The 25,597-nt window shown below is 42.3% G+C and overlaps 1 protein-coding gene across 1 annotated transcript in view; it reads right to left on the bottom strand.

The window, feature by feature from the left end:
• The window catches only part of LOC120847479 (bifunctional heparan sulfate N-deacetylase/N-sulfotransferase), a 78,015-nt gene extending 60,074 nt beyond the window's left edge, over positions 1-17,941 (bottom strand). Inside the window, exons 1-3 of the mRNA XM_040219264.3 lie at positions 17,727-17,941; positions 7,485-7,579; positions 4,471-4,695 (exon numbers count right to left, since the gene is read on the bottom strand). Coding sequence (XP_040075198.2) covers positions 4,471-4,616 — 146 coding nt within the window. The 5' untranslated portion in view covers positions 4,617-4,695; positions 7,485-7,579; positions 17,727-17,941. The remainder of the gene's footprint in view (positions 1-4,470; positions 4,696-7,484; positions 7,580-17,726) is intronic.
• Between the last annotated feature and the right edge of the window lie 7,656 nt (positions 17,942-25,597).

The following is a 25,597-nucleotide window of genomic DNA, read 5'->3' as shown; positions in this document are numbered from 1 at the left end:
CTGTAACGCTCTAATTTGGGCCTCGCTTTCGGATTGTTTTTGGTGTTGTGTGTCGCGTTGACCGTGTGTCGCCAAAGCTTTAGGCCTTCAACAATGCCGAAACTGAGACAAACGCGAGCAAGCATACTTTGAAGCCATGAAAGACTGGATATTAAACTACAGGCAACATGCCACAAACTAAATCCACTCGGAGTCTCGAAGTAATGAGACGTTGCCCTGTCAACTGTTACTGCGTCTCTTTAGGCTTAGGAACACCCAGAATCAGAAGACAATCTTTGAAATGGGGCGAGCTCACCGCTCATTCTTCGGGGTTTGAGCGTGATAAAGCGAAGCAAAAGCCAACTTCAATTTTCACTGGCAATGATTGTGGCTGATACTGCAGCGACCATGACTAATTTGCTCTAAAGCGAGCGGAAAGGGCGTCGCAATGTTAGCCGACGCAACCGGGCCCCAAGCAAGTAGGCGCCCTACGTAATTTCTCGAATTTGGTATTAGGGGCGAGCGCCAACCCACAACCCAAAACGTAGTTTGGGTTCAGCGCATGCACAGTGGTAATCTCCTATTTCTTTGAGGGCCCCAAGCTTTGGGTACCCCAAGCTTTGGGACTATTCTAAAACTCTCTGTAACTTCGTGCCCAACCCAGGTTTCTCCTGACCAAACTTCAGCCTCCAATTTAAGTAAAGAACATCGGTACTGCCTCTATGTCAGCCTATTTCAACATAATTTAACATTTCAATAGGGAAAATGTGTCTGCTTTTTTCTGTAATATCTTTAATGCTTGAGGATGCTCTTCCTTTTAACGTGCCTAGACACCACCCATTTTAGCCCCATGGTTGACAGTAGGTTCACCATAAATAAATAGCCGGGGACAGTCTGCTCAACAACTTGCATTTCCTTTTGCCTTCTTGTCTCTTTTGCAACTAATAGCTCATGTGCCCCCTCTGGGTTTAGTAAAATGTTAAAATATGTTTTTAGTTGGAAGCAGTTCTGACACCTTCATTCTGACACCTTCTATTTTAACAAATTGCATATCCTTCATTACTTCCAAACAAGTCTGTAAGGATGCCAACTTTCTTGAATTGACACTTTCTTCGAAGGACAGAGCTGTAAAAGATTTTGTCTGCACATTTCTTTTTGTGACTAGACAAGTTACCAACTTACACTTTCAGCTTGAAAACAATGAGACAGCCTCTACTGCGAAAAAGGAGGCCCTGACCACGAAATCAGCTTGAGCTAGACGGAGCAACGCGTGGCTTGCAAGTAACAGCACTAGGCTTCGTCGCAGTAGTTAAGGTGGATGCTTGGGTGAGTTGGTGACTCCTCTTAGGTAGCAACAGCACAAGAAGACCAGGACAACAGGGGAAGCACACAGAAAGACAAACAAGGGCACTGACTTTAAACTCATCTGTATTCATTAGAGTGCCCCAACATTGCTTGCTGGCTGTGCCTTGCCAGCAAGCCAGGACGTCCTTTGGGAGGGCGCAACCGGGCCCTACCGCCTTTTCTTGATCACGGCCACCATTTTGCCTCCTGTCTCCTGACCGGCACCGAAAACCAACGCATACTTGACGGAATGCCTGACATTGCATGTTCTCAAAGTTACCCTGTGTCATTTCACAAGCGGTGATGCCCGTAGCTGCGTGAGCAGCTCACAAGAGACTGCATACAATGGGAGGAAAGTTGGCGGATAGGCTAACAGACTACAGAATATCCTCCCCCCCGCTGTCAACTCAGCAACATCGAGGCACCCTAGTATTTATTGTTTTCTACTTGGAGAGAAGTGGTGCCACGAAACTTTACTCGTCAAATTAAGAAAAAAGAAAGTTTTGGGCATTATTTATGCCTCGCACAAAGTAGTTCTTACAAGGCTTGCTTGTCGGAGAAAGAAACAATGCCTTTGTCTTGACAAAATAACAAACCTGACCTAAGTTGCACCTATATATATTTTAATTCAACACAAGAGGTGGGAAACTGGTAGCGACATTCTGTAAGGAGCTGGACTCTCTTTTACTATGGTTCTTGAGGTGAATACGAGTATGCACTACATCCATGAAATCTATCCACCTCACACTGACTCCCTTTTAAAGAAGCAGAAAGTGTTCTGCTTCTCGCGAAGTAGATGACGAATACAGATGAGTTGTAAGTGAGCACCCTTGCTTTGTGTGTATCTCCTCTACGGTCCTGGTAGTTTTGCACCGTCACTGTCGATAACTTCAGCGGTAGTAGTGGGTTGCTATAAAATATTGGCAAAGGACTGTGTGTGCAAGTGTCGAAACCCGTGGCGGCCTCTTTAGATCTTATCTGCAGTACGCTGGTGTCGCTGTCCCGCCGAGAGCGAAGGAAACACAACACTTTACCGCTATCCACCAACTCTATAACTGATAAGGCAAACGACCACTTCCGCTTTATCCTACTGCATCAAAGACTATGCGTCTGCTGGGGCCATTCGAGCAGAATGAGAGTGTCAGCAAACGGGCGCAAAGAGCTTTTAGAAATAGTGCTCCATTACTACCATCAAACGTATCCGTAACTTTAATACTTCAGGCATTATTACTCCAGAGGTACCTGAAGAAAATGCCACTTTAAATTGATCAAGTTTTCATTCGCAAAGAGCGCATCACTGCATTCGCTGTTTGCTTTAGGCTTCGAAAGAAAACAGCTGAAGCTAAAAAATTACACATGCACCAAAGATAGCTTCAGCATGCTTTTATGTGCAAGAATGATGAGCTTTACATCTCTGCCATAAAGAGCAAAACAAAGGCAGTAGCACTTGCAGACTTTCATGCCTGGCATGCTGTGCACTGTGCTGCTGTGCTTGACTGCTCACTCACACTCACTCACTCACTCTCTCTCTCGTGGTCACCACTTGTGCTTCTGTGCACTGCACTGATTGCTTGCTTTCTCTCCTCTATACTCTAAACAAGAAAGCGAGCAGCGCAGCGGACGTTGTATAAAGCGTAGTCGGTCGCATAGCAGTGCGGCTGACAACTTCACTAGCGGATGTAGAAACTTTTGGCACAGGTTTTTCATGATTTTTCGGCTCACAGGTCTGTGGGACAGACAAGAAACCATTCGAATTAACCAGGTCCAGAAGTGTAGCATTCAAACTAACATACTTTTCCCATGACAAATATACAGGGTAATATTTTTTGATGGAAACAGAACTTTTAAAAAAGAGTGCAAACTGCTAGCTGTATGCCATCTTCGCTAGGTGTTTCTCGAGTTCGGCGGACTATAGCCGAGGGAATAATTGTAATAGCAAATTGCTAATTAAACTATAATCTGCTAAATAACTTCTTAATTATTGGTGTTACGGGTCATGTTACATTTGCAAAAATGATGGTAATTACTATTAGAGGCCAGACCAATTAAAAGAATTTGCAAAATGTTATTAGTTCTGGGGATCAATCAAAATTCACATTTTTAGCCCGATTTAAAAAAACGCGGCACAGTTTTTGCACACAATTACTAAATTGGGCTAAAAAATGTGAAAACTTATTAACTAATATCTCAAACACTAATACACTTTTGCTATTTCTTTTAATTGGTCAGGCCTCTAATAGCTACTGCCGTCAATTCTGCAATTGCAACATGATCCATAAAACCAAATTAACAGATTTTAGTTAATTAACAAACCTACCACAATGATTATTCCCTCAGCTAATATCCACCAAACTCGAGAAACAACTAGCAAAGACGATAATCAACTAGCAGTTTGCAATCTTTTTTTAAAAATTTTGTTTCCATTTAAAAATATTACCCTGTATGTACCACTGCCAAAAATATAAGCATGTTTCCAATTAACTAATGATTAGAATAAGGCGACCTTGAAAAAATGTCTACTATATAAGGAGCAAACTCCTACTAAAGATGCAGGCAGATGGTTTGATTCCACCTTGACGAAGTAACCCAACTCTAAACTTACAGTGCGTGAAAAACAGAAAAAACATTTCCAAATATCTCCTTCAAATTGATAGCAAAAAATTTAAAAACTGACTGCACTTTGCTTTGCCTATTTGACAATTTCGAGCTTTCATACTAATCTCAAAGAACAGCTTTCACTAACCAGCCACGTGTATCTGGGCCTTTTTGAAGGACCCAAAAATCGTAAATTATAAATTTGGAAGTGACAGCTCTAACAAAAACAACTCTTGTTTTAAAGTGGTGCTTAGTTCAATATCCCTTTAGCATCAATTCAGAATAAAATAAACAGTCTGAACCTGTTTTTTCAGAAACAGATAAGAGAAGCAAGAGAGAAATGAAAGTTTTCATGAGCACTACGGGCGTGATTGAGCTTACGACACCTGTTCTTGGGCACCGTACTGAAACTAGGAAATTTAGTAGGCCCCGAAAGTTGGAACATTCCTACGTTGAAGGGTTTCAAGAGCTTACGAAGACATTACAAGAATCCCGGAACCGCTTGCCACGAGCCACGCAACGCGGAGGACAGTGCACCTTGTTGTGACTCACCCGCGGATGGAGTTATAGTTGATGAAGTAGACAGACAGTGCGAAGGAGAAGAGGCCCAGGGCAAGGGCGAGGAGCATGCATCGCCGGATGGTGAGCTGGCTGGCATTGCACCACGGGTGGATGGCGCCCAGGCTTTCCAGGAGCATGCCTCCCGCTCACCGGGAACATTCACCAGGCCCCGGCTGCATGGCCAACACCGCTGCTCCCCCGTGCCGCCCTCACATCCTGCGGCACAAAGAAAGTGAGCGTTGCTCACATTGAGAGGCTGTTTCTCACGTTCGTGTCTGAGCACGATAGGTTGCACTTTAACCAGCTACAACGAGAGAGTGCACTGGCACCATCTATTGAGTAGTGCTGGAACTCTGAAGTTGTTCTATGCACGACCTGCAAGGAATGGTTGCTTATGACAGTGTCAGGATTATTTCGAGCATGTGGTGAAAGAAGCGAAAGAATAATGCATGAATTGAATCAAAAGTGAAATGAGAACGCACAGATTGAAAGAACAATGTGCGAAAGAATGATGCATAAAATATTTGCAGATTGAAAGTGCTCCACAGCTGCCCAATAGATGGCATTGGCACATTCTCTCGTAAGTGGTCACAAGCAATTCTGATGCGGTCGATCACACTAAAACGCAAATCCGTGAACCTGCCACAGTGACGTGAGCCCGTTGGCAAAAATGCCAACGGGCTCACAAAGATTTTTGCCGTTGGCAAAAATCTTTGTGTGGGCTGTTGCCCACACAAAGATGCATGACTGACACGCTCAGCGTGTGTGCCAGATTTTCCGTGTGCTAGAGGAAGACGCGACACTTTTCTGTTTTGTCAGGGAACCTTGGGAGCCTGCCACCGAGGCCACCTGAAGAGGTTGGTAGGCTCAATGGTTTCGTTGCCATGGTTGTACGTCCCAGGACGAATGCAAATTACCAAAGATTGTGTACACCGATGGCTGGTTCAGAGATATGCGTTTGGGTTGATTGCTTTACGATCACTTCTGACCTTCTGCAACGATACGGTTGCTTTGGCAACTGAGGTCTGTGCAACGTGTCGCAATGGGATGCAAGTAGTAACCTGGCCGGTCATACTCAAACGGAAATGTCTGAACCAGGCATAAATGTGTGCTCAGAAACATTAAAAAGTGGACGGATGCAGCTGAAACACCATGCCGGCTGCCAAATAATTTAATGTTCACACACAAACACACAAAACAGAAAACGAGCAACGTGTCATATTTTGTATGCGTGGATGGTCCCTTTGTTCCATGTGCCTCATGATGGGAAAAACTTTTTGAAGACGGAACTTGACTGTTCTAAACCCAAAGGCACTTCCAAAGATAAAAAAGAAGTACCGCCTAGTCTTAAGCGCCAGACACATGCGCGGTAAAATGTTTGACATGTTGTACAACGCATTGGAAAAATGTCGGAATCTGATGGAATAGACCACTTGCCAAACCCCCCAAGCACCCCAGCCTGCACTCGTGAGATCATGAGAATGGATGTTCCTTCAGTTCCCTAGTTATTCGTAATTTCGACCAATTCGATGCTTACACACTTTTGAGTGTAATCCAGGGTCACCCTGAGTAAGCACTGTGTAGAGTCCAAAGACCTGTCATATCACTTTTAAACTTTCTCGACAATGTCAGCATTTTTGATACTGTGCATGCTATCCATTCTTCAACCAGGCTGAGCTGTAGAAATCTTTTACAATAGTATCATTCTAGTACCAGCTTCAAACAAACTGATATTAACTTAGAAACGCTATAAGTGCTATAAACAGCCCCCCTGACTCTGAGCTAAGTCCTGGTTTTGGTTGTTGAGAATTATCGGCTTTTTAAGCAATTCCTGTTAAAGCAATAATCACGAGAACGATAATATTGTAAGAAATTCCTGCAGCCCAGTCAGGTTGAAGGGTGGATTGCATGCACAGTATAAAAAACGTTGACATTGACGAGAAATTTTAAAAGTGGTACGACAGGTCTTTGGACCCTACATGACGTTTATTCAGGATGACTACGGATTACACCCAAAAGTGTGTAAGCATCGAATTGGTCCAAATTACTAATCACAGAAGAACTGAAGGATCGCCGTTGCTATGATTCCTCGAGTGTGGGCCTGGGGCACCTGAGGGACTTAGAAAGTGGTCTTTTCAGCATGGTCAGATTCCACCATGACATCAGAGGTTGCCGGTGTTTGAACGTATAAACGTGCACGCAAAAGGAAGGGTTGAACACATGCATTGTGCACCGGGAATCTTGGAGGCCGTGATGCGACCAAGTATCCGACTTGTCGTGTGACTCGTTGAACGCTTTGTTGTGCATGTGTCTGGTGCTTTACTCTGAGAAGCAGTCGCTCAAGACGGATCCTTGACGTTCATATATCATAAAGCATGCCTCAGGTTTTTTTGCCATGCACTAACAGTTGCAGAAAGCAATGAAGAAAAATTAGCAGCATTCACTTTCCCAATCTGCAACAAGAACATGCAGCCCCATATTCCCGTGCCGGTTTCGGCCACCAAATTTCATCGTAGCCATGCACTGGGGTTGGCAAAGCATAGGGCATGGAATATTTTCTTTTAAACACCAAAAGACAGCCCACTCCTAGTAATCATAGCGTTTGGATCAATGACGACCTCGGCGTAAATTCAGCTAGTTAGCTATGGCGGGATATAAGCGAACATTGCTGACCGGGAAGTACAGTCATCTTTGCTTCAATTTCCCTTGCCCCGATAACAAGTTTGTTGGGAAAACCTAATCTAAAAACAAGTGTCCTTACAACTTTTCTTGGTTTTACACCAAAAGTTAGCCCAGTCCTCATTTTCACTCGATTTGCTCTTGATTTTAGGTGGGCTACCCCTCGGGATATTACGGTATTATCTTTAAAATGTATAACGGTTGGTTGCCCCATGATGCCACCTGAATCGATTCCTCAATAAAATTAAGACAATTTTCCTACAAAAAAGCGGCTAGTTCCTCTCGCTCCCATGTCATGCCATAGGGAGAAGAAGCAAATTCCTCACCTTTTGGAATGTTTGCAGTGAAGCAAAATCATTGGCCTCAGATGCGGTGCACCACCTTGCACTGGCTAACAGGGGGGCCCATGTTGCTTGCTTTCCTGAGAGAAATAAAAGATGCCACCACGTTGACCAGAGCGGCTAGAGGTTCGACACGCTTAAACTTGCTAGTACCTGCTGGGTTCACTAACTCCACAGTCCTCGAAAGTCAGAACATGGCAAAGTGCAAGGCTTGGGAAACCACGAGGCTGCAAAACTAATCGATTGGCACGTTCAACCAGCTACAAATTGCAAAGTGTGTAACGGAAACTCATAATATTGATTTGCTGAATGTGAGTTCCAACTCTGCTCCTGCCTCTTTTGATGTGAAGATGCGTTGTACTGACACAGGTTCACGTTACCCAGCGTTTCTGGAACTGTGAGTCACGGCAGCATTTCCAAGAGACCGCAAAGTGGCTTGCGAATTAAAAAAAAAACACATTAACTTTGCTTTTCTGCGATGACATTGATCAAAACAAAGCACAAATTGCAGAGTTGAGGCAGAAGTGAGTGTAGCGGTGTCCAATCTCCATATTTGTTTTGAGAAACTGTGCCTTAACAAACAAGCTCACTGTACAATCCTGCTGGCATGCATGTTGTTTTTTTTCTTCTTTTGGAATGGTTTCTAGCCCAGCTGATTCACTGGAACTACAGTAACCATCAGATAAAATTTCAGCATAAATCTTGGGCATTACTGCTTATGCACTGAAACTGCAACACACATTAAAGACGCCAAAGTTAGTGGTCATGCCCAACTGAACAAATCGCCTTTCGAGTGTGGAGACGAAAGCTACTGCATTTCGACACATTCCTGCTGTCAAGACCTACACAAAACCAAGTTTATTAAACAAAAACAAATTCCACCTGCAATTTGGAGATGGTTAAATGACTCACTTTGAAAAACTTATATGAATAATGCTTCTTTGCACTAATAGATTGCACTCAGAAACAATGACTGAAGGCTTTAAGGCTGTGAATTCGCATAACGTAATTACAAAAGCACCCATATACTGCAGACAAAAAAAAAAAATATATACATGAGGGCAAAGCTTTAATGCTATGCCCCAGAGTGGGAGGAAGTCTCTTTATAGTTTTTCCCAAAATGAGAAAGTTCCTTTTTTTTTTTTCCTGTAAGAGGAGATGATGGCCAACTATTTTTTATGTTTGCGTAAGCATTGAAAAGCATGAGAGAGTATTGTCAAGGAACTACAGCTTTGATCATGGGCTTCTGACTCCCGATCAGAAGGTTGCATGTTTGGGTCACGTCCGGGTCACCAATGTAGAGAGACTGACGAAAAGTGACTACGTCTGATGAATTCCGAGATCGAACTGATCCTGCTTTTTAATTCCACGCAATCTTTTTCCAGTGGCTATCACCACAGGCTCAAAAAGCACAGACATTGTACATAAAACCATAAAAAATTGCCAGAAATAGGCAACAAAAGTCCTTATACCATAGTGAAATAGAGCCAGGTCATATCATGCAAGTGAAAAGTAAATGAAAAAAGCAGATGCCAATGAAATAGTATTGAATACACAAAATTGCAAAAATGATGAAATAATTTTTTTTAAACGTGGCACCCATGTCTACACGTTTGCAAGTCCCGCTTCAGGGCGCTGCCATCTTGTTCGGTTCGGGTGCGCTTGGACGCATCACAATCCGATTACGAAGCCTTGCTAAGGCGTCCTAATCGGATTATGGCCGCGCCCAAGCGCACCCAACTGAGCAAGATCGCGGCACCCTGAGACTGGATTTGCAAACGTGTATAAGGAACAAAGTAGAGTAGTACAATATAAAAACAAGTGTAATTTTAAGCCAGTAGAGCTCCAAAATTAAATTAAACATTTTCCCATGCCAAACTTAAAACAATAATCTGAATGATAACCCTAACAAACTTACACCATTTAAAAAACTATACAAACCTACAACATTTAAAAATTTTCAAACATTGGAAAGTTCAGAAGATTCAAACTTTTGCCCCTGCAAGCATTGCAATGTTGGTACTGTGAAGCCAAATGAATTAAAATAATTTTACTGTGGCTCTTATAATATTACATATAACTAGGGTTTTAACCTTCCGGTTATAATTAGGGCTGGGCGTCAATTAAAATTTTTAACCCGATTAATTGCCACCCTTTAATCGATTGAGTAATCAATTAATCAGTCTCATTAATTTTCATGCCTAACTTTTTATCTTTTTTTTAAAGTCAAAATATATATATATATATTTTTTTGCTTTTGTTGAATATGTTGTAAAAGCCACAATATACAATTTTGATTATGAATCAATCCCAATGTGTAGTTAACAGTTCGAAGACACTCACGCTCACAGATTATTACTGAAACTGCATGAGGCAAAAAAGGTTTGTTGATATTCTCCCGCAAGAGCGACCTCCTTTTATTGTACACAATGGTCTCTGCTGCGCTAAACAGACATTCGAACGACGTTGAAGTGGTTGGGACACATGTAACCTTCTGCACTTGTCAGGAGTGATCTTGTTCCTACAGTTTACTTTAGGCTAAAATTTGACCTAAAGTTTGCTCTTCATCCAGGTGTACTTGTCCACGTCTGCATGGTGAAAGCGTGTAATTTTTACTTTCTTTTGGTTCGTCAAAATTTTACCGATTAACCAATAAAAAAAAATGTATTGTAGTTAAAAAATTAATTGAATAATTGGTAGGTTAATCAATCAACCGCCCAGCCCTAGTTATAACCAATAAAAACTGAAAAAACATATGCCTGTAAAGTTTCAGTTGATTCTGGTTTATTCGGAAAACCCCAATACATTCCAGGTTACAGCGACAAGAAAGATCCTGGATCCAAGTCTCGTTAGAGCACCAGGTCAGCAGTCCTAGGATGAAGCAACTCGTCTCTTTCGCAAGCTCAGATAATTGGCAAAATGGGCTTATCGTCTATGTCCATTCAGGATCACGCATACATGCAACAGTATACCCGCAGCGCATTAAAGAGCTGGGCTAAGCACGTGCATTACGAAAGCCACTGTCCAGGTTTCCGGCTTCTAACAAGGAGGAGGAGGTCATGGTTCAGTAACAGTAAAAGCTATAATAATAATTATAATATTTATATAAAGTGCCCCAAAACAAGCAAATGATCTTGAAATTATATACATGTATTATTTATTTATATGTTTGTTTATATTTACTACAATGAGCTCTCCGCTACATCAGGTGGTGTTGAGGCCTAACGTGTTGTGAATAGATATATACTGCTTGCAATTAAAAATTTTTTTTAAGTTTTTTTTTTTTTGTGCTTGTGTGTGAATGTTTATTCAAAAGTCAGGAAAATTGAAAATACAACCAAATCAGGCTCTTATAAATGCAGAGTTACAAAAGTTCTTAATTTAGTGGATATAAAATTTTATAAACACTGTATTTGCCCTAAAAAATTGACTCAGGAAACAAAAGCTTTCTGAATCATGCCAAGACTAAAGACTGAAAACAAAGATCCCTACATATAATCCATATATCTTAAGAAACACGAAAAACATAACTTTTCTCTCTCTTCATTTCAAACATGAAAAAGCTGACACAGGTACTGTACAGACTTGTGTAAAATTTGCCAAAAAGGAAAAAAACATTTAGACAGTAGACAATTCCAGTTGAGGCTTTCAGGCTTAACTTCAAATGCATTCCATAAAATTAGCGACAATTGACACGGACCAACTCGAATTATGCTGTTAGATTCCATAATCTCCCAAGATTGCTTCACATGCTACAATAAAAAGTAAGATTTTATTGAAGCACACTGGAACCCAGTGATGATCCATCTATAAAATTTTATACTTCGCAACTAAATCATCACTGGGTGACGACAGTCAAAAACATGAGCTGTATTCGAAAAACAAAATTTAACACCTTTCACTTTCGTTCAATATTTGGGACATGTCTATGTTATTATAAGTCATGTTCACAAGGGGATTCACGAGGAGATGCTCTACTTCCTTATATTGCTAAGGCCTTAGCTCCCAGTAGGTTTCCAACCTCCCTGTATAACAGAAATGCCACATGGTGTTGCACTTTCTCTGGGCCTCCAATACCCAAAAATAAGCCTCCCTAGACTTTAGCCATGGTTAAGATCACTCCCCTTATTTTAGTGCCCCAAACATCCTCCAAGTCCCAGCAAACCTGAAGTGACAAAAATAAAGCACAGAAAACAAGCAGAATGTACAATAAACACTGCAGGATATAAGCAAAAAAGTGTAAGGAAAATCTAATGTAGGGATTATGTTTATCCTCTATCATAAACGATCTTCTGAAAACAAACCAGCAACACACACACACAAAAAAAAAGGAAGAAAAGCTAGGGTGTCTTTCATAGTATACATCTCTTCCAGTTTGGCATATAAAAGTAGCGGAGAACACAAAAAACTTGCCCGAAATCTCCCCGAGGAATTCTGATCGCTCCATTCTCCATGGATCAGTGACCCTGTAGAAACTCAACAAACTTACTTTTTCGTAAAAGAAAAAGGGGGGTCTCCAACGTGGGAGGTTTTTTGCACAACAGTAAGCTTTATCGGGACATGTTCTCTGAGAAGGCTTCTTCGTGCCAGCCTACCTAAGGGACTGGGCGGCTTATCGGGTTGACACTATCTGGCCACCCTAGGGCTACTCAAACAAGTACAGGAAGGGGCGAGGAGGCAGCTACACTCCGGCTATTGATGTTGACAGAGTCCTTCCCGGCTGCTCACTTTGAAACAGGACAGACAACGGAAGAGCCCCCCACGCTTTCGAGGAGCCACTCAAGCGTAGAACATTCCAGCTTTGCCTGTCTGTACCGCAACTCTCCTCAAGTTTGTTCAGAAATAAAAAAAAGGAAAGTTGCATATTTTAGGCGTTTGTTTGACAAACGTCAAAAGAAATTTGAATGGCAACAGAGACGTCTTGAGAGGAGACTTTTCCGCAACGTTTGTGTCTGATAAGTTCCCTGTTGCTATTCCCATTTTTTAACGTTCAAAATTTCTCGAATAAAAATATTTTTTAAGTATGTTGCATTTCTTTGAGCAAGATAGGCTCCATGCATAGCTTGCCAACTAAGCGGAAATCCACGAGTGTACAGGCCCTGTTATTGCGAGCAAGCGAAGAGAATACTGAAATGCACCACTTGAACTGATAGGGAATATCTAATTTAAGATAAAATTAAATTAATTCATCAATGCCTGATATGTATAATAAAATAAATAAAAAAGTGTCACAGTCAATGCTATTAGGTTGAAATTGTTAGGGTAGGGTAGTTAGGACAAGACACCAAGCCTATAGAACATAAAAGGAAGGCAAAGGGGTTCCAGAGTGCCTGTTCAATGTTGAGTTGTTGAAAAGCTGGTCGTGAAAGCACTGCAGAGTTTTTGTGCCTTCCAATTTTTTTGTCTAAAACTTCTAAAACTCACTTTCTGAATATTCAAGTTCAGTTAGAGGTGAGTGGGGTTCGACAGGCGCGTCATCATTTCGTCAGTTTATGGCAAACTAATACCGCACAAGATTGAAAAGGTCACAGACACGGTATAGGAAGACTGAGGTGGAGTAACACTGTCTCCGGAGGCGTCAAACTTTCATCCCTGTTTCTCACGTGCGCCACCAGATGACGCCACAATTGTCGAGGCCAACAACGGCCATCTGCTACGTGCAGATAGAAATGCTTAGCGACTGCAGCGAAGTTTGGCACGTGCTGAACTGAATGTAGTGGCTAAACATGACACTTTCTGAGCGGCGGAATATATTCCTGGCGTTATATAAAATTCAAATAAATAATAAATAAAGGGCTTTTGGCCACTGTCATTTTTATTTTTATAATTTATACATATGGCACGTGCTTTCGTTCTTCCAGAAGCAACAGATACTACCGGTTTTTTTATAATAAAAAAAAAAAAAGAGGTAAAAGGCACGTTATTGGCACACCCTTTAAGAGATATAGTTTATGTCCATGGACCACACTTACACATGTGTGAACTACTTTATTTTAGTGGGCTCAATATTTTGCAAATTCAACAAAGTGTCGTTTTCAGGAATATTTTGCAAATCAGGGTGGTATGCTATGCATTTGTTACCATCAAAGGGGAATCGGTGGCCGAGTGGTTTAGCGCACATTAGCTCGGAGGGCGTGGATCCTGGGCTCAATTCCTGCCCGTTTCGATGTGGATAAGCATCGTACCAGCGTGCGGTCGTGTATCACTGCTGCGTGGTGCACGTTAAAGACCCCAGGTTAGCGGTTGTACCGCACTGGCTAAATTGCTCATCTACAGCTCAGACACCAGACCTCCACTGAGGCAGACTAACTTCCGGTTGTATAAACATACACACAACAATTTGCTTCTGCCATCAAGAACCCAATCACATTATCTATTTTTCGTGATAGTATTTAACTCTCAAGAAAAGGTTCTCACAAAAATTAAGTAGTTTACAGTACGTGAAAAGTGCTTTCGGGTGGTGTGCTACTTTTTCTATCGTAGGATTAAGCCAACACGGTATATTAAAACTCTCTAATGGAGTTTACCTGCTGACAAGGCTCACTGAACTTTAGTTCCCGTGCACAAATGTAATAAGGCAAACACGGCAGAGTTAAGTATCAATATGTGGATTTTGTTTATTTGACAGAGAACTAATTTGTTAACATAATTTATAAAACTACTTCAGAAAACAGCAACATTTGACAAACAAACAAATTTAATTTTTTTAAAATTTCAAGTACAATTATTATGCAACTACTACGCATAACAATCAAAAAAGCTTGAACAGTAGAACAGGTTTAATTTGGCACATTTTGCAAATTTCTTTCTGAAATAATTGCCTTAATAAACCTTATCGGATCTCCAAAAATTTTTGGTCTTTCCAGGACAGCCTTTGAGAGCTTGTGCAGATTTTGAGCTTTGTTTGCCTGATTAATTTAGGATGTTTTCAATACTGACACTAGCTCTCCTTTGCAACATGGTGCCGTTTGCTGGAAGGGGGTACTAACAATCCGTGGGTCCTTTCATTTCTTTTTTTTTTTTTGTCTCGTCAGGCAGTTTGGGCAGCCCACCGTTTCTTTCACTAGAGCGGCTTACCGTGGTGCTCATATAAGAATGTGGCCCTTATAGACAGCTTCCCATAATTTGGTCACAAACTTCAACACGAAAGGTCTCTCAAAAATCGGCTATAGCAGGCTGTCTTTGCACGGGATTGCATGACACCACACCTTCGGGCGGTCCTCTTCCTTGAGAGTAGCAAAAACGGCGAGCTTCTCCGCGCACGTCTTGTATTCTGTGTTGCATCGTGGCACAAAGCACTTCTTCCCCATTTCCAGCAACTTCTGGAAGCCAAAACTGACGAAAAACAAAACGCGAACCATAAGAAAATCTTGTTAAACTGCATGGCGTTGTGACCCGGCGTATACTACCGCTACTAAAAGAACAAACTCCTCAGCCTCCAGGTTGGTGGCGCACCCTGGTGACAGGGCAGAGAATCGCGTGCTGAATTTTGACATGGCGGCTCTTCGGCGGAAGCAGAGCGTTATGCCACCAGAAGTATTTCTGTCACTGGTGTCACAGATATCTAAAAAAAAAAGATTCTCATCAACCTTTCACAAAGCTTACATTCTGTGCAGGGTAACCCGAAGAACCATCCAAGACTGTGTTGGTGAGACAAAAAGGATGCATGAACGTTGCCATTTAAATTGTTAAAATTGCATTTCTTGGACAAATACATTTTAAAATATTCTTGTGAAGAGAATCGCTTATCTGAACTAAAACCTGCCAATGAATTTCTTCCTCCTCAAAATTGTCCACTTTTTCTTCACAACAAAGGAATCTGCCCAATGAAAAAGGTACTTATTATTTCATCTCACCATACTTGAAGCATAAAGGAAGAAAAAAAAGGATAACTCCACTCCACGCAAGTTCTGCATCTGGTGTTGTGACGATCAGAAAAATTACAGTTTTCAAGATACTTTCGAATTGAGCCTTCCAAAACCTGTAAATAGTGCATGCCTAACATGAGTTCCAAATTTTATTTTTAATGTGCTGTAAATTTCGGTCAAAATTCTGACTTCATTTTTCAAGTGAGATCTTTATCACAATTTCCAAAACGTTTTCTTCCCAGGATGTAGCACTGTTCTTTTTTGAACAAATATGAATAAGTACTCATTGACTAAAATAATAACATTTTAACGTGGCCACGGCAGACTGTAATGACCAGGATTACATAGCTCTTTTATTGTCAAAAGTATAACCTCAGCATGATGCAGATGAAAGTTTCTCTCAAGCTTCAGCAGATATATGAAGGGCTGAAAATACATTGTAAAATCAATTTTTTCCCAAAATGGCCAGTTTGTATGCAAATTTTATTTCACAATTGTGTGAATGCATTTTGTATGAAGTATTATTTCTCTCTTATGTACAGCTATTCACTCATGTTTCTTTGATTGGTGACTTGTTAATGTATAAGCTTAAGTTTATTTTATGTGTTCTTTGTTGCTGTTCCGTTTTGGGGGCTCGGGGCTAACCAAGCTGCCCAACAACTTTTTTTCCCATGCCCTCCACAAACATTGCATCTTCGTTGGAAAATAAAATATATTATAATTAGCATTGGAAAAAAAAAAAAAAAAAAGCTCATCTTCTTTAGGACTGACAGAGTTGTGACACTGGAGCATTTAAACATGACATGTACCTTTTTCAGGTGCTATCTGAGAACACAGCAAGAGTTTCAGTATCATACAGTATTATGTTTACAACCCACGAAGAGCAAAACAGAAATAGAACATGATACAACAGTTACACATGACTGTAAGCCAGTCGTTTGTATCAGTGGATATTAAGCACAGCTTTTTTTGACTAGAAAAGCTTCAAGTTACCAAAAACATGACTGCCTCCACACTTAGACCACTGAGGCAGGTGTAATATTTTGTGCCGTTTGGGCCGTACACCTGTCATACTGTAGTGTGTATACAGTATGAAAAAACAAAACTTCAGAAGAGGTTGGAGGAAATAATCTCATTTCATTTATTTTGCCTCAGAAGTATCAAACAATGTATTACACTTTAAGGAAAGGTGGAGAAGTGGTATATAGTACATACATGTAAACAAACGTTATACCCAGAAATGTATGTATACATATATAACAATAACAAGTACACTGTAAATATCAGAAATATAACGACGTTAGAGAATACGACATACGAGACACTCAAATTGTTGCTTATATTTTCATAACTTTATATGCCAATAAGCGTAACAAAAAGAATTTATAATCTAGAAGTAGTCAAGGAAACAAATACATTAAAAAAAATCAGCTCTTTACAACTACATTTAATCGGTATTTTGGTTCTGACAGAGTCACAGAGCGACAACTACAACTGGTTCAGAGAGTGACAACGTATGAAAACTCACTCCAGTCCTTCACGCATAGGACAAGCTGGCAACGTCGGCCTATTCACTCTCTTCCAGGAAAGCATCGCGACGTGCCCTTCCTTCCCAAGCTGGTAATTACGAAACCTTCTCCTCGAAAGTTCCACGACCTCGCTTCAAGAATCTAGACCAGAGAGCGCGCGATAGTATCACGCAGAAACGAAACGAAAACATCTGTGTGCACCGCCCGTATCCGACTCGGTCTTCCGCGCGCAATGACGTCCGCTCTAACAGCAACCCCCGAAAAAAGAAAGCAGCGAGACTGAATTTCACAATCGTTGCCCGCGCTTTGGTGACAAAAAAAATGACGAAACCGATCGGTCCCCAAAGCCGCTGCGAAAGCGCGCACAACCGATCAATAACACCGCCCGAGAGACTGACAAATCATATGTTCCGTGTACAAAACACGAGAAAAGTGGATTCACTTTTTGCCCGTTCTGAGAAAAACAAGTATTTCAGAACCCACGCCCTCTGGGAGAACGCGGAGGGAAGTGCCAAGTGCATACGATTACGCGATTTCATACATTCTCTGTTGAGCAAGAGATGCGATCCAACTCGCAGGACGACGACGGACGACCAAAATTGCGGCTTATATTGAAAGGTAGGAAACATTTTCGTCGCTCTCGAGCTATTAAACAACCACACCCAGACAGTGAGCATCTGTAACGGTCAGACTATACCGCTAATCAACGGGAGACTCATTAAAGGTACGAGTGAACGAAGGTTACGATGAGAGCGGACGGCGAGAAGATTTAACTTAGGCTTAAAACGCGGCACACAAGCTCAGGCGCGAAGTCCAGCGGAAAAACTTACCCGGGATGGTGGCAGAACACTCGAATGTCACGTCCGACGTGAGGCCAGTCTGAAAGCTGGAGGTGCACTGTTCACAAACCAGGGTAAACACGGCGCCGCGAAACAAAAACCAGCAAAACCATAGCTGCCGCAAACACATCCGTCACACGGGCGTCACTGCGGCATCAGGAGCATCGCATCAGCGTTCCGTCGCGCGCTGTTGCCAGACCTTGAATGAAGTGCCGTCAAAACACCGCGCGGTTCGGATCTTTCTTTCTGGCGCGTAATTTCGAAACCCGAAATATCGCTCCCCATCTACGACGGTCTTTGTGGCGCTTTTACTAGGAGGGAATGAATGAATAAATACATTTTAGTAGGGTATATAATTGGTGTGGCTACTAGATTACAAATATTTGAAAAAAAAAAAAAAAAAAAAAGCTGGAGACAACGGACGAAGAAGAAAAACATAAAACATCTCAAAACGTTTCAGTTGAGACGTTTTGTGTTTGTCCCCTTCATCGTTCGACGTCTCGTGTATTTTTTTTTCAAATATGTGTAACATCAACCAGCTCGCTCGTTTACTTACTCTTTCCTCAATCATGCTACTAGGTTGTTTTTTTTGTTTTTTTTTTTGTCTTTGTTGTTTGATAGACAGATGACTGCAGTGGCGTCTGAACAGGGGGACGGGGACCCCCTCCCCGTCCCCCTGTCCAGACGCCACTGATTGCCTTTTTACTTCCTGTGTAAGCAATACATGGGAGAAAACAGAAAATCGCTCTCAAGCGCCCCCCCCCCCCCCCTCCCCGTCCCCTCTACCGAGTAGTTCCGACGCCCCTGACCACTCTGACTGATTGACTTGCTCATGTTACAAATAGCTACAAAGGTAGACCATCGGTTGCCCATTCCAACAGAACACAATGGTATATACTAGCGTCTGATTATAACGGGGGTTATTTTAATAATCTTACGTGGTCTCTAAAGAAGAAATAGTCAATAGTGCAATTATTTAGAATATCTATTTTCTTTAGTTCGGCTAGAAACAAAATAACGATAACAATATTTGTATGTTTACGACACACTGACAAATGAAAACAGTATGGTTATTTTCAGGAACATGACTATTTACATATTCCGAGGGACCTGGATGTGCTGCAAATTCACAATGATAGCTCATATCAGCAGACATAAGTGAAAGCTCACCTTGAAGCAATGTTTAGACATTGCCTCTACTTAAAATCAGGTTTTGTTAACTTAAAAAAAAAATCTAGGACAAAAAGTAAAATGGCGAAAACCTATTTTAGGGAGCTACGCTAAAAATATTTATGGAAGCTGTTGCTGAATCACCGGGAAACAATAGGACACTCTATATATTGACAAAATTATTTGAAGAAAATAACATACTGACAAGCAAGCTAAATACAAAAAAAAAATGGATAGTAAACTATCGGCATTATACTATCGAAAAACTGGGTAGATAATCAAGAACGGAAGATTATAAACAAATAAATGTTTTCGGACATTTTTATTTGTTTACGCTTTTATTGCGTCACGAGAATGCTTGCGTTATACTATTGTATTCTATATAGTTTACCCGTATGATGCTCGAAAGATTTTTAAAAACCAAACACCATTCAAATACGTAGTTTTTTTTTTTTTTTTTTTTTTTCAGGCATCATTGACGTTGTTTAGTTTAAAAAAATGGGTTTCCGACTTCGTCTTCCTATGGATCCAACATCATCTCTGTAGTCAGTGACAAAGCGAGGACGGCAGAGCGTTCATTTTGAACGCCCGGCCTCCAGAACGCCCTCCCTGCCTTCCACCGTGCTTTGGGAGCGCGCGTTAGCTCGGGGTGCACGATCGATACGCCGAAGTATTCGTCGAAGGTAGACGAGGCTTGCGCTGAAGTCTAGACGACTGAAGACCCTCCGCTTCCGTTCTGAGCTTGTCAGTTACTGTATACCTACGTCTACTACAACACTCAGTTGGGAAACTCAGCCTTGAAACCTGGGCCGTTGGTGCCCACTGAGACCGAGCTAAATGCGATAACGCGCCACCCTTCAGCGACGAGTTGAAACATGAAAGTTGCTTTGGCTACTGCCAGAGTCACTGAAGGTTCCCAGAGTACCGAAACCCCCAGGCTCGATATGCCAAGATGGCGGCTCAATCTTTTTTTTTTCTTTACTGTGGTACCATAGCTTTTAGAGAGCTTGTTTTTATGTAAAAACAAACGAAAAAAAAGCTATTTTCTTATGAACTTTTATTGGAGATTAGTACAAAATAACAGGAGCGTGATGTTTTCTAAAATGTTTAGTTTACAAGGTTTTGCCGCACAATGAATATTGTTTTTATACAATAATGTCTCACCGGTGATTTCAGTTAGCGCGTCCCAAACTGGATGCGTCCTAACTTCATTAGTCATTTGCGGCGCGTCTGCTTGGGAGACGAGGGCTGGCGTCCCAAACCCCTTCCACCGCATACGTTTCGGCGCCGAAATGGCCGATCAAAGCCAAAATAGAACAATCGCAGTGGACGCTACCCAATGCGATACTCCTGACCAGCCGTGCCGTTCCCCGAGTGGCCGCTGCGGGAGAAATGGCGGCATTGCGATCGCCATTAACTCGTGTCTCGAGTACGGATCGGTGCCACTTTTCAGAGCAGGCTCTATACCTACATTATGAAGCCTAAAAAACGAACCAAAGGTCAGTGTGGTGTGCAGATGGGGAGCTGCGTCATCGCCCTCCAGTCGATGACCTAGACATTCGAGCACTGCGGCCTTGTTAATGGTACTTTGTTCTCCCATAAGCAGACAGTGCGATGGGAGCTACGCGCTCTCCGGACCAATCAACGGCCCCTCTTTCGTCACCTGATTCTGATCTCTGCGCGTGGTGGATATGGGGAGGGAGCGTGATCACGTGGCGAAAGATGAACGCACGACTGGTCCGAACGAACATTTTGGTTCCATCACACTCTCAGCTTATATCTCGACGTGAAGAAGTGGGACGAGTTTGATCGCGCGCTTTATGTGTATAAGGGAAGACGTGTGTGCGAAGGTTTTGTGGACTTTTAGACCTGGCGAAGATCATGGACGAGCCATAAAAATGCGAAGACCTGTTTAGTGCACCGCTGCGAAGCGACGCGTGAGAAACCAGCTCCCCGGAACAGCGATAAGACAGATGAGCAAAATTCCTTTGCGTTTACGAGTGGCTGATGTCGTCGGCTTCGCCATAGTGGCATTCACGTCAGTGTGATGAATCTGAAGCGATTACGCAATCAGGAAAAAGTGTTTTCACATCACATACTTGTACGCGTCATCATCGCTCGAGCGTTTGAGGGGTTTGCCTCTTAATTGTGGAACTGATTTTCTCATTGACTAACCCTCACAAAAATATTTATCCAATTTCTACATAATCGACTTAGAAAATGTATAGAGGCTATAAATATTCTAAAGAAAATGTATCCACTTTTCTATCTACTCATTATAGCTTTGTGGCCGCTTTTTTCTGTAGACTTTCTATAGAACTTAGTGTGCAACTCAACTCTGTTACGTCACGGCGCGGTGGTGGCGCGTCGAGCGCACTTCGGTCTGGAGCTGTGCGTGGAAGTCGCCACGTGAGACGTGCATTTCTCCGTTGTTTAGAGAGAAACTAGACAAAAACCTGGGCCCTCTCGTCAAAACGCCGCGACTGGGGCTGTAGCAAAAGATTCGAAAAAGGTTTGAAGGTATATTTTCATGTGCTCGGTTCGTCCGAGAACGTGGCTATATGGCATGAAAAGGGAAAACCAGACGCCGTCGGACTACGATTGCTCCCCAACAACACCGAATGTCCATCGGACATACAGAAAAGGTCCGAATATCCATGTGCAAAAGTGTATGTCCAATGAATATCCTAAGGGCCGCCGAAAGCGGACGCCCGTTATCAGATGTACATTTGACACCCAAAAAACCGCGTAGCGATGCATATCCGTACGACGGCATTCAGCGGAGCTCGAAATGCACTGAAGCGACTGAAAAGTGTGAGTAAGTAAAGCGAATTGTTTCGTTTCAATTTCTTTTTCGGAAAGGTTTATATTTCTATGAAATTTCATTAACAATTTAATTTATTTATTTACAAATGTCGCATAATCCGTGAACGAGACTAATCGTGCGGGTCTTTTATATGTGATCGCTGGCTCGCGGCTTCCTGGCTAACTCCATCTAGTGTGATCTCGCCAATCTTTCTTTCTCCCGTTCCTCGGCTGTTTCGCTGTTTCGGCCTTGGCGGGAATCTAAAATACATTGAAACGAAAGACGTACAGCGACGGCTTGTACAGTTTGTACTACTGTGATTCGTCTCCTGATCAACACCAAGGCCTGAACGAGGATGGCTTTCGTACGTAAGTGAACTGCAGTTTTTTATATACGAATATGAATTGAGTTAGAATATTGCGCAATTCGCCGGTCAAGATCACAGCTTTTAGGCGGGAAAGCTGAAACCAGGGATGGCCGCCAGCGAGCTAATTAAGGCACTAATTAATAAATATACTCCTGCTAGAGCTAAAATAGAGCGTCAAAATATATAATGTTTTCAAGTGTCGCAGGCTTCCACATGAAAACAGTTGGGCTATTTTCCCTTTGTGCCATCTTACGTGAGCATGAGGCAACAAACAGTTTCATTTGTTTCAGCGAACCAGGCGTTTACGATTGTGAAGTTTGGCGACGATGGTACAATTGCGGTTGTCCACCCAAGGATAGAAGACAACCTGTTTGTGTGGCCGCCCGAAAGAAGTTCTACATGAATTCAAGATCTTGTAAAGAATAGAGTGTGTCCTTTGCCTCACCGGAACTGATACAGTTGCACTCCACTTAGATGGTTTGGTAAGTTGTGCGAAATTGCAAGGTATTCTCCAATCACTGATCTTTCACTATGTATTGTTTCTGCGTGCAGATTTCTATTAAAAAGCAAGACTCAAGCTTCCTCTCGCAGAGAGCTGTGCTTGAGCAGTCTGGCTTTACTGAGGCTGAGAGCTCCCTCCCAGCGTAGGGGAGGCCATGCCTGCCCAGGCCGTGACTTTTTTTTACAAGCAGAATTTGTCATTTCAGAAGCCTTAGTGAAGGAGGGGGCCTACCTGTCATGACATTCAAGTGGCCATTAAGGACCGGTTTCGGCGGTCAAAGGAACGACTTCGCCCACAGTATGTACACATAGCTAATATGGATACAGTAGTGTCCTAATTAGGACAGTTACTATATTTTTAATGAATCTGCATAACTATTTATAACTTTCAAATGCCTATTACTGTTCTACAGATAAGACGGCCTCTACGGGCACCTCAGTTGACTGTGCAATGCAGCACCTAGGAGCGCAAACAGTTGCCTTTTATTTTATTTTTCAAATGCCTAGCACTATTTTACAGAAAGAGAGCTTTTACAGGCACCACTTAGTTGTGCAAAGAACCACCTCAGAGCAAAATCTGTTGCTTTTTATTGTATCAAAAAGGAAAATGTTTTTAGTCAATAAAACGGTCTTCATGTTGAAAACTTTTTATGCATGGTTTCTTCCAGCTTGAACTTTTTTCCGTTGTCTAAACCCTTGTCTAAACCCTTATGTTTACCCTCGTCTAAAGCCTTATTGAGTGGGCTCTGTGGGCCTAACATCCCATACCAAAATTTTGTATCAAAAGTCTTCTAGAATTCCAGCCAAATTCATCACTTGCTCAGCATTTGACGTCCATCCCGCCAACCGATCAAAATCATTGCCTTTTGCACACATGTTGTCCAAATGCAATAGAGTTCTAGCTAGCAATTATTTATTTTGCGGGAAAAAATCTAGCACATTTCTTTGGTAGCTAAAGCGATTAGTTTGAGCAACATGTCATAATTTCAAGTGATTGTCATGCAAAATAGGTTTCAAGTACGAAAACAGCTTCATCGAGCAGCACGATCAGTCAGACAATTTAACAGCCTAATTTCGATTGAAGGCCTATTTCACAAAGCACGAAAGTATTAAGACATTTTAAAAAGTTGGTTATTATTAATAAAATGTGTTAGAAGATTTGAAGAAAACTTGGCAGACGTTTTCGATTATATTTTGTGCAGCATATATATGGTAATGCCATCGCTGAAGTATGCCTTTTATCTAAATTATGCCGCTATTTGATATGGCTGATATATGCAGCTTGATGGAGCTGTGATTGTACCAAAATGCAGCTGTAACTTCCGCACATATATGGGATGTCCACTGGACATCCCGATACTTACCATAAAAACTTTTTATGGATGTCCACAGGATGGCCAGATCTCCACTTTGGGATCTAGAGAGGATGTCCATTATCGAATGGTGTAGGGATATCTAATTTGTCTCATCGGGCCCTTCCCACGTACCTTTTTCGGACATTGGGGGATATCCATAGGACATACGAATATCTATTTAAGTATGTCCCATGGACATAGTCACAGAATTCAATAACTATTTTTGCCCTTCAATGGTTATGGTGTTGTCCGTTCCCGGGTTTGTGAGTGGGGTGCGCGAGCGCCAAGGACAGGAGCGCGAGCTTAGCCCGCGCGCGCGAGGTTTTGTGGAACACACCGCGGAGCAAGGTTGCGACGGTGTGGATGGTCGGCGCTGAGCAGATCCGCGTCGGTATGGTTGTTCGAACACCGAGAAGGTATTCGACGGAGAGGGGTATGAGTGCTTGTGAGTGAGTGTTGTGCGTCACTACAACACCCAAGCCACCATGGCTTCTCGACCCCGACTGGCGGCGCAACGAACCGGACCTCCACCTGCACCTTGGAACGCTGACTCGGCTCTCCTCCTCCAAAACTGTATGACAACCTCGATTTGACTTTTGATATTTTTTTTCTTTCATTCTTTCGAATGTGTGTACGTCCTGCGCACATTTCCCTTACTTTTAAATTATTTTATATAAAATACTGTTCGCAACGTCGGCATGCTTTGCTCTCACTTCCTCCCGCCTCTCAGGATGTCTATCGCCAAGGTGTGGTCCTAACACCTGGACAGCGGTCCAAGTCAAATTACAAATTTGTTTGTTTAAATGGGATATTTAACATCCGAACCTGTGACAGACATCCATTGTCGTGCTGTGCGTTGTGCGGGAAGCACTTTGCATTGATTTCACGGATACTTGTGGTCATCAGATTTATTTGTTTTGTTCCAACATGAACGCGGGAAAACTTTCAATTTGTTCGGACCACCTGCGGACTACATTCAGTGCGTCTTCAAGTTGAAACGGCCGCCTGATGGTTCGAACTGTCGTCTTCTCTTTCAAACGTTTCTGCTTGTCTGCTCTTTCAGACGTCACCAGCCCATAGACGAAAGGTTGGCCCAGTAATTGCTTGCGATAAGAAGTAAATGCAGGCCTCAATATATATATATATATATATATATATTTTTTTTTTTTTTTAAGTTTTAAGGTTGTTTGGGGTAAGCAGGTTCGCTGTAAGCAGTAGATACAAGGATATGTTGATTATTGTAACCTGTGGCCATCTCCGACTTGTTATGCCTGATTCACTTGGTTCGATTCTGTTTGCCATTTTCAGTATCGACGTCTACCATCTAAACTACGGTTCACGCTTTTGCAGCCCGAGCGACGTCGCGACTGAAAATTGCGAGCGGAGTCTCATCTTGCGAATCAGGTTTTAGCGTCCATTCTACGGCGTCCACGCGGACTGAATCGCCGCATGTCACATTATTCACTCGAACTTTTTCGGTGTACGAGCCTCGGTAAGTTCGCTGAGGCCGCTAAAGTAGTCAGACATTGCCAGGAAGACGTAGAATCAACAATTACAACGCGAGCAAGAGCACGAGGATTCACACCGACGCAGACAACATCGCATTTCAATGGTTTGATTAGGAGCGACGGCGAGCTTCTTGCTTCCACACCATCGCGCATGC

Source organism: Ixodes scapularis, unplaced genomic scaffold (assembly GCF_016920785.2).
Source record: "Ixodes scapularis isolate PalLabHiFi unplaced genomic scaffold, ASM1692078v2 PGA_scaffold3__209_contigs__length_174095766, whole genome shotgun sequence".
In the NCBI taxonomy this organism is placed as follows: Eukaryota; Metazoa; Arthropoda; class Arachnida; order Ixodida; family Ixodidae; genus Ixodes; species Ixodes scapularis.
This window is presented reverse-complemented; position numbering and strand designations above follow the sequence as displayed.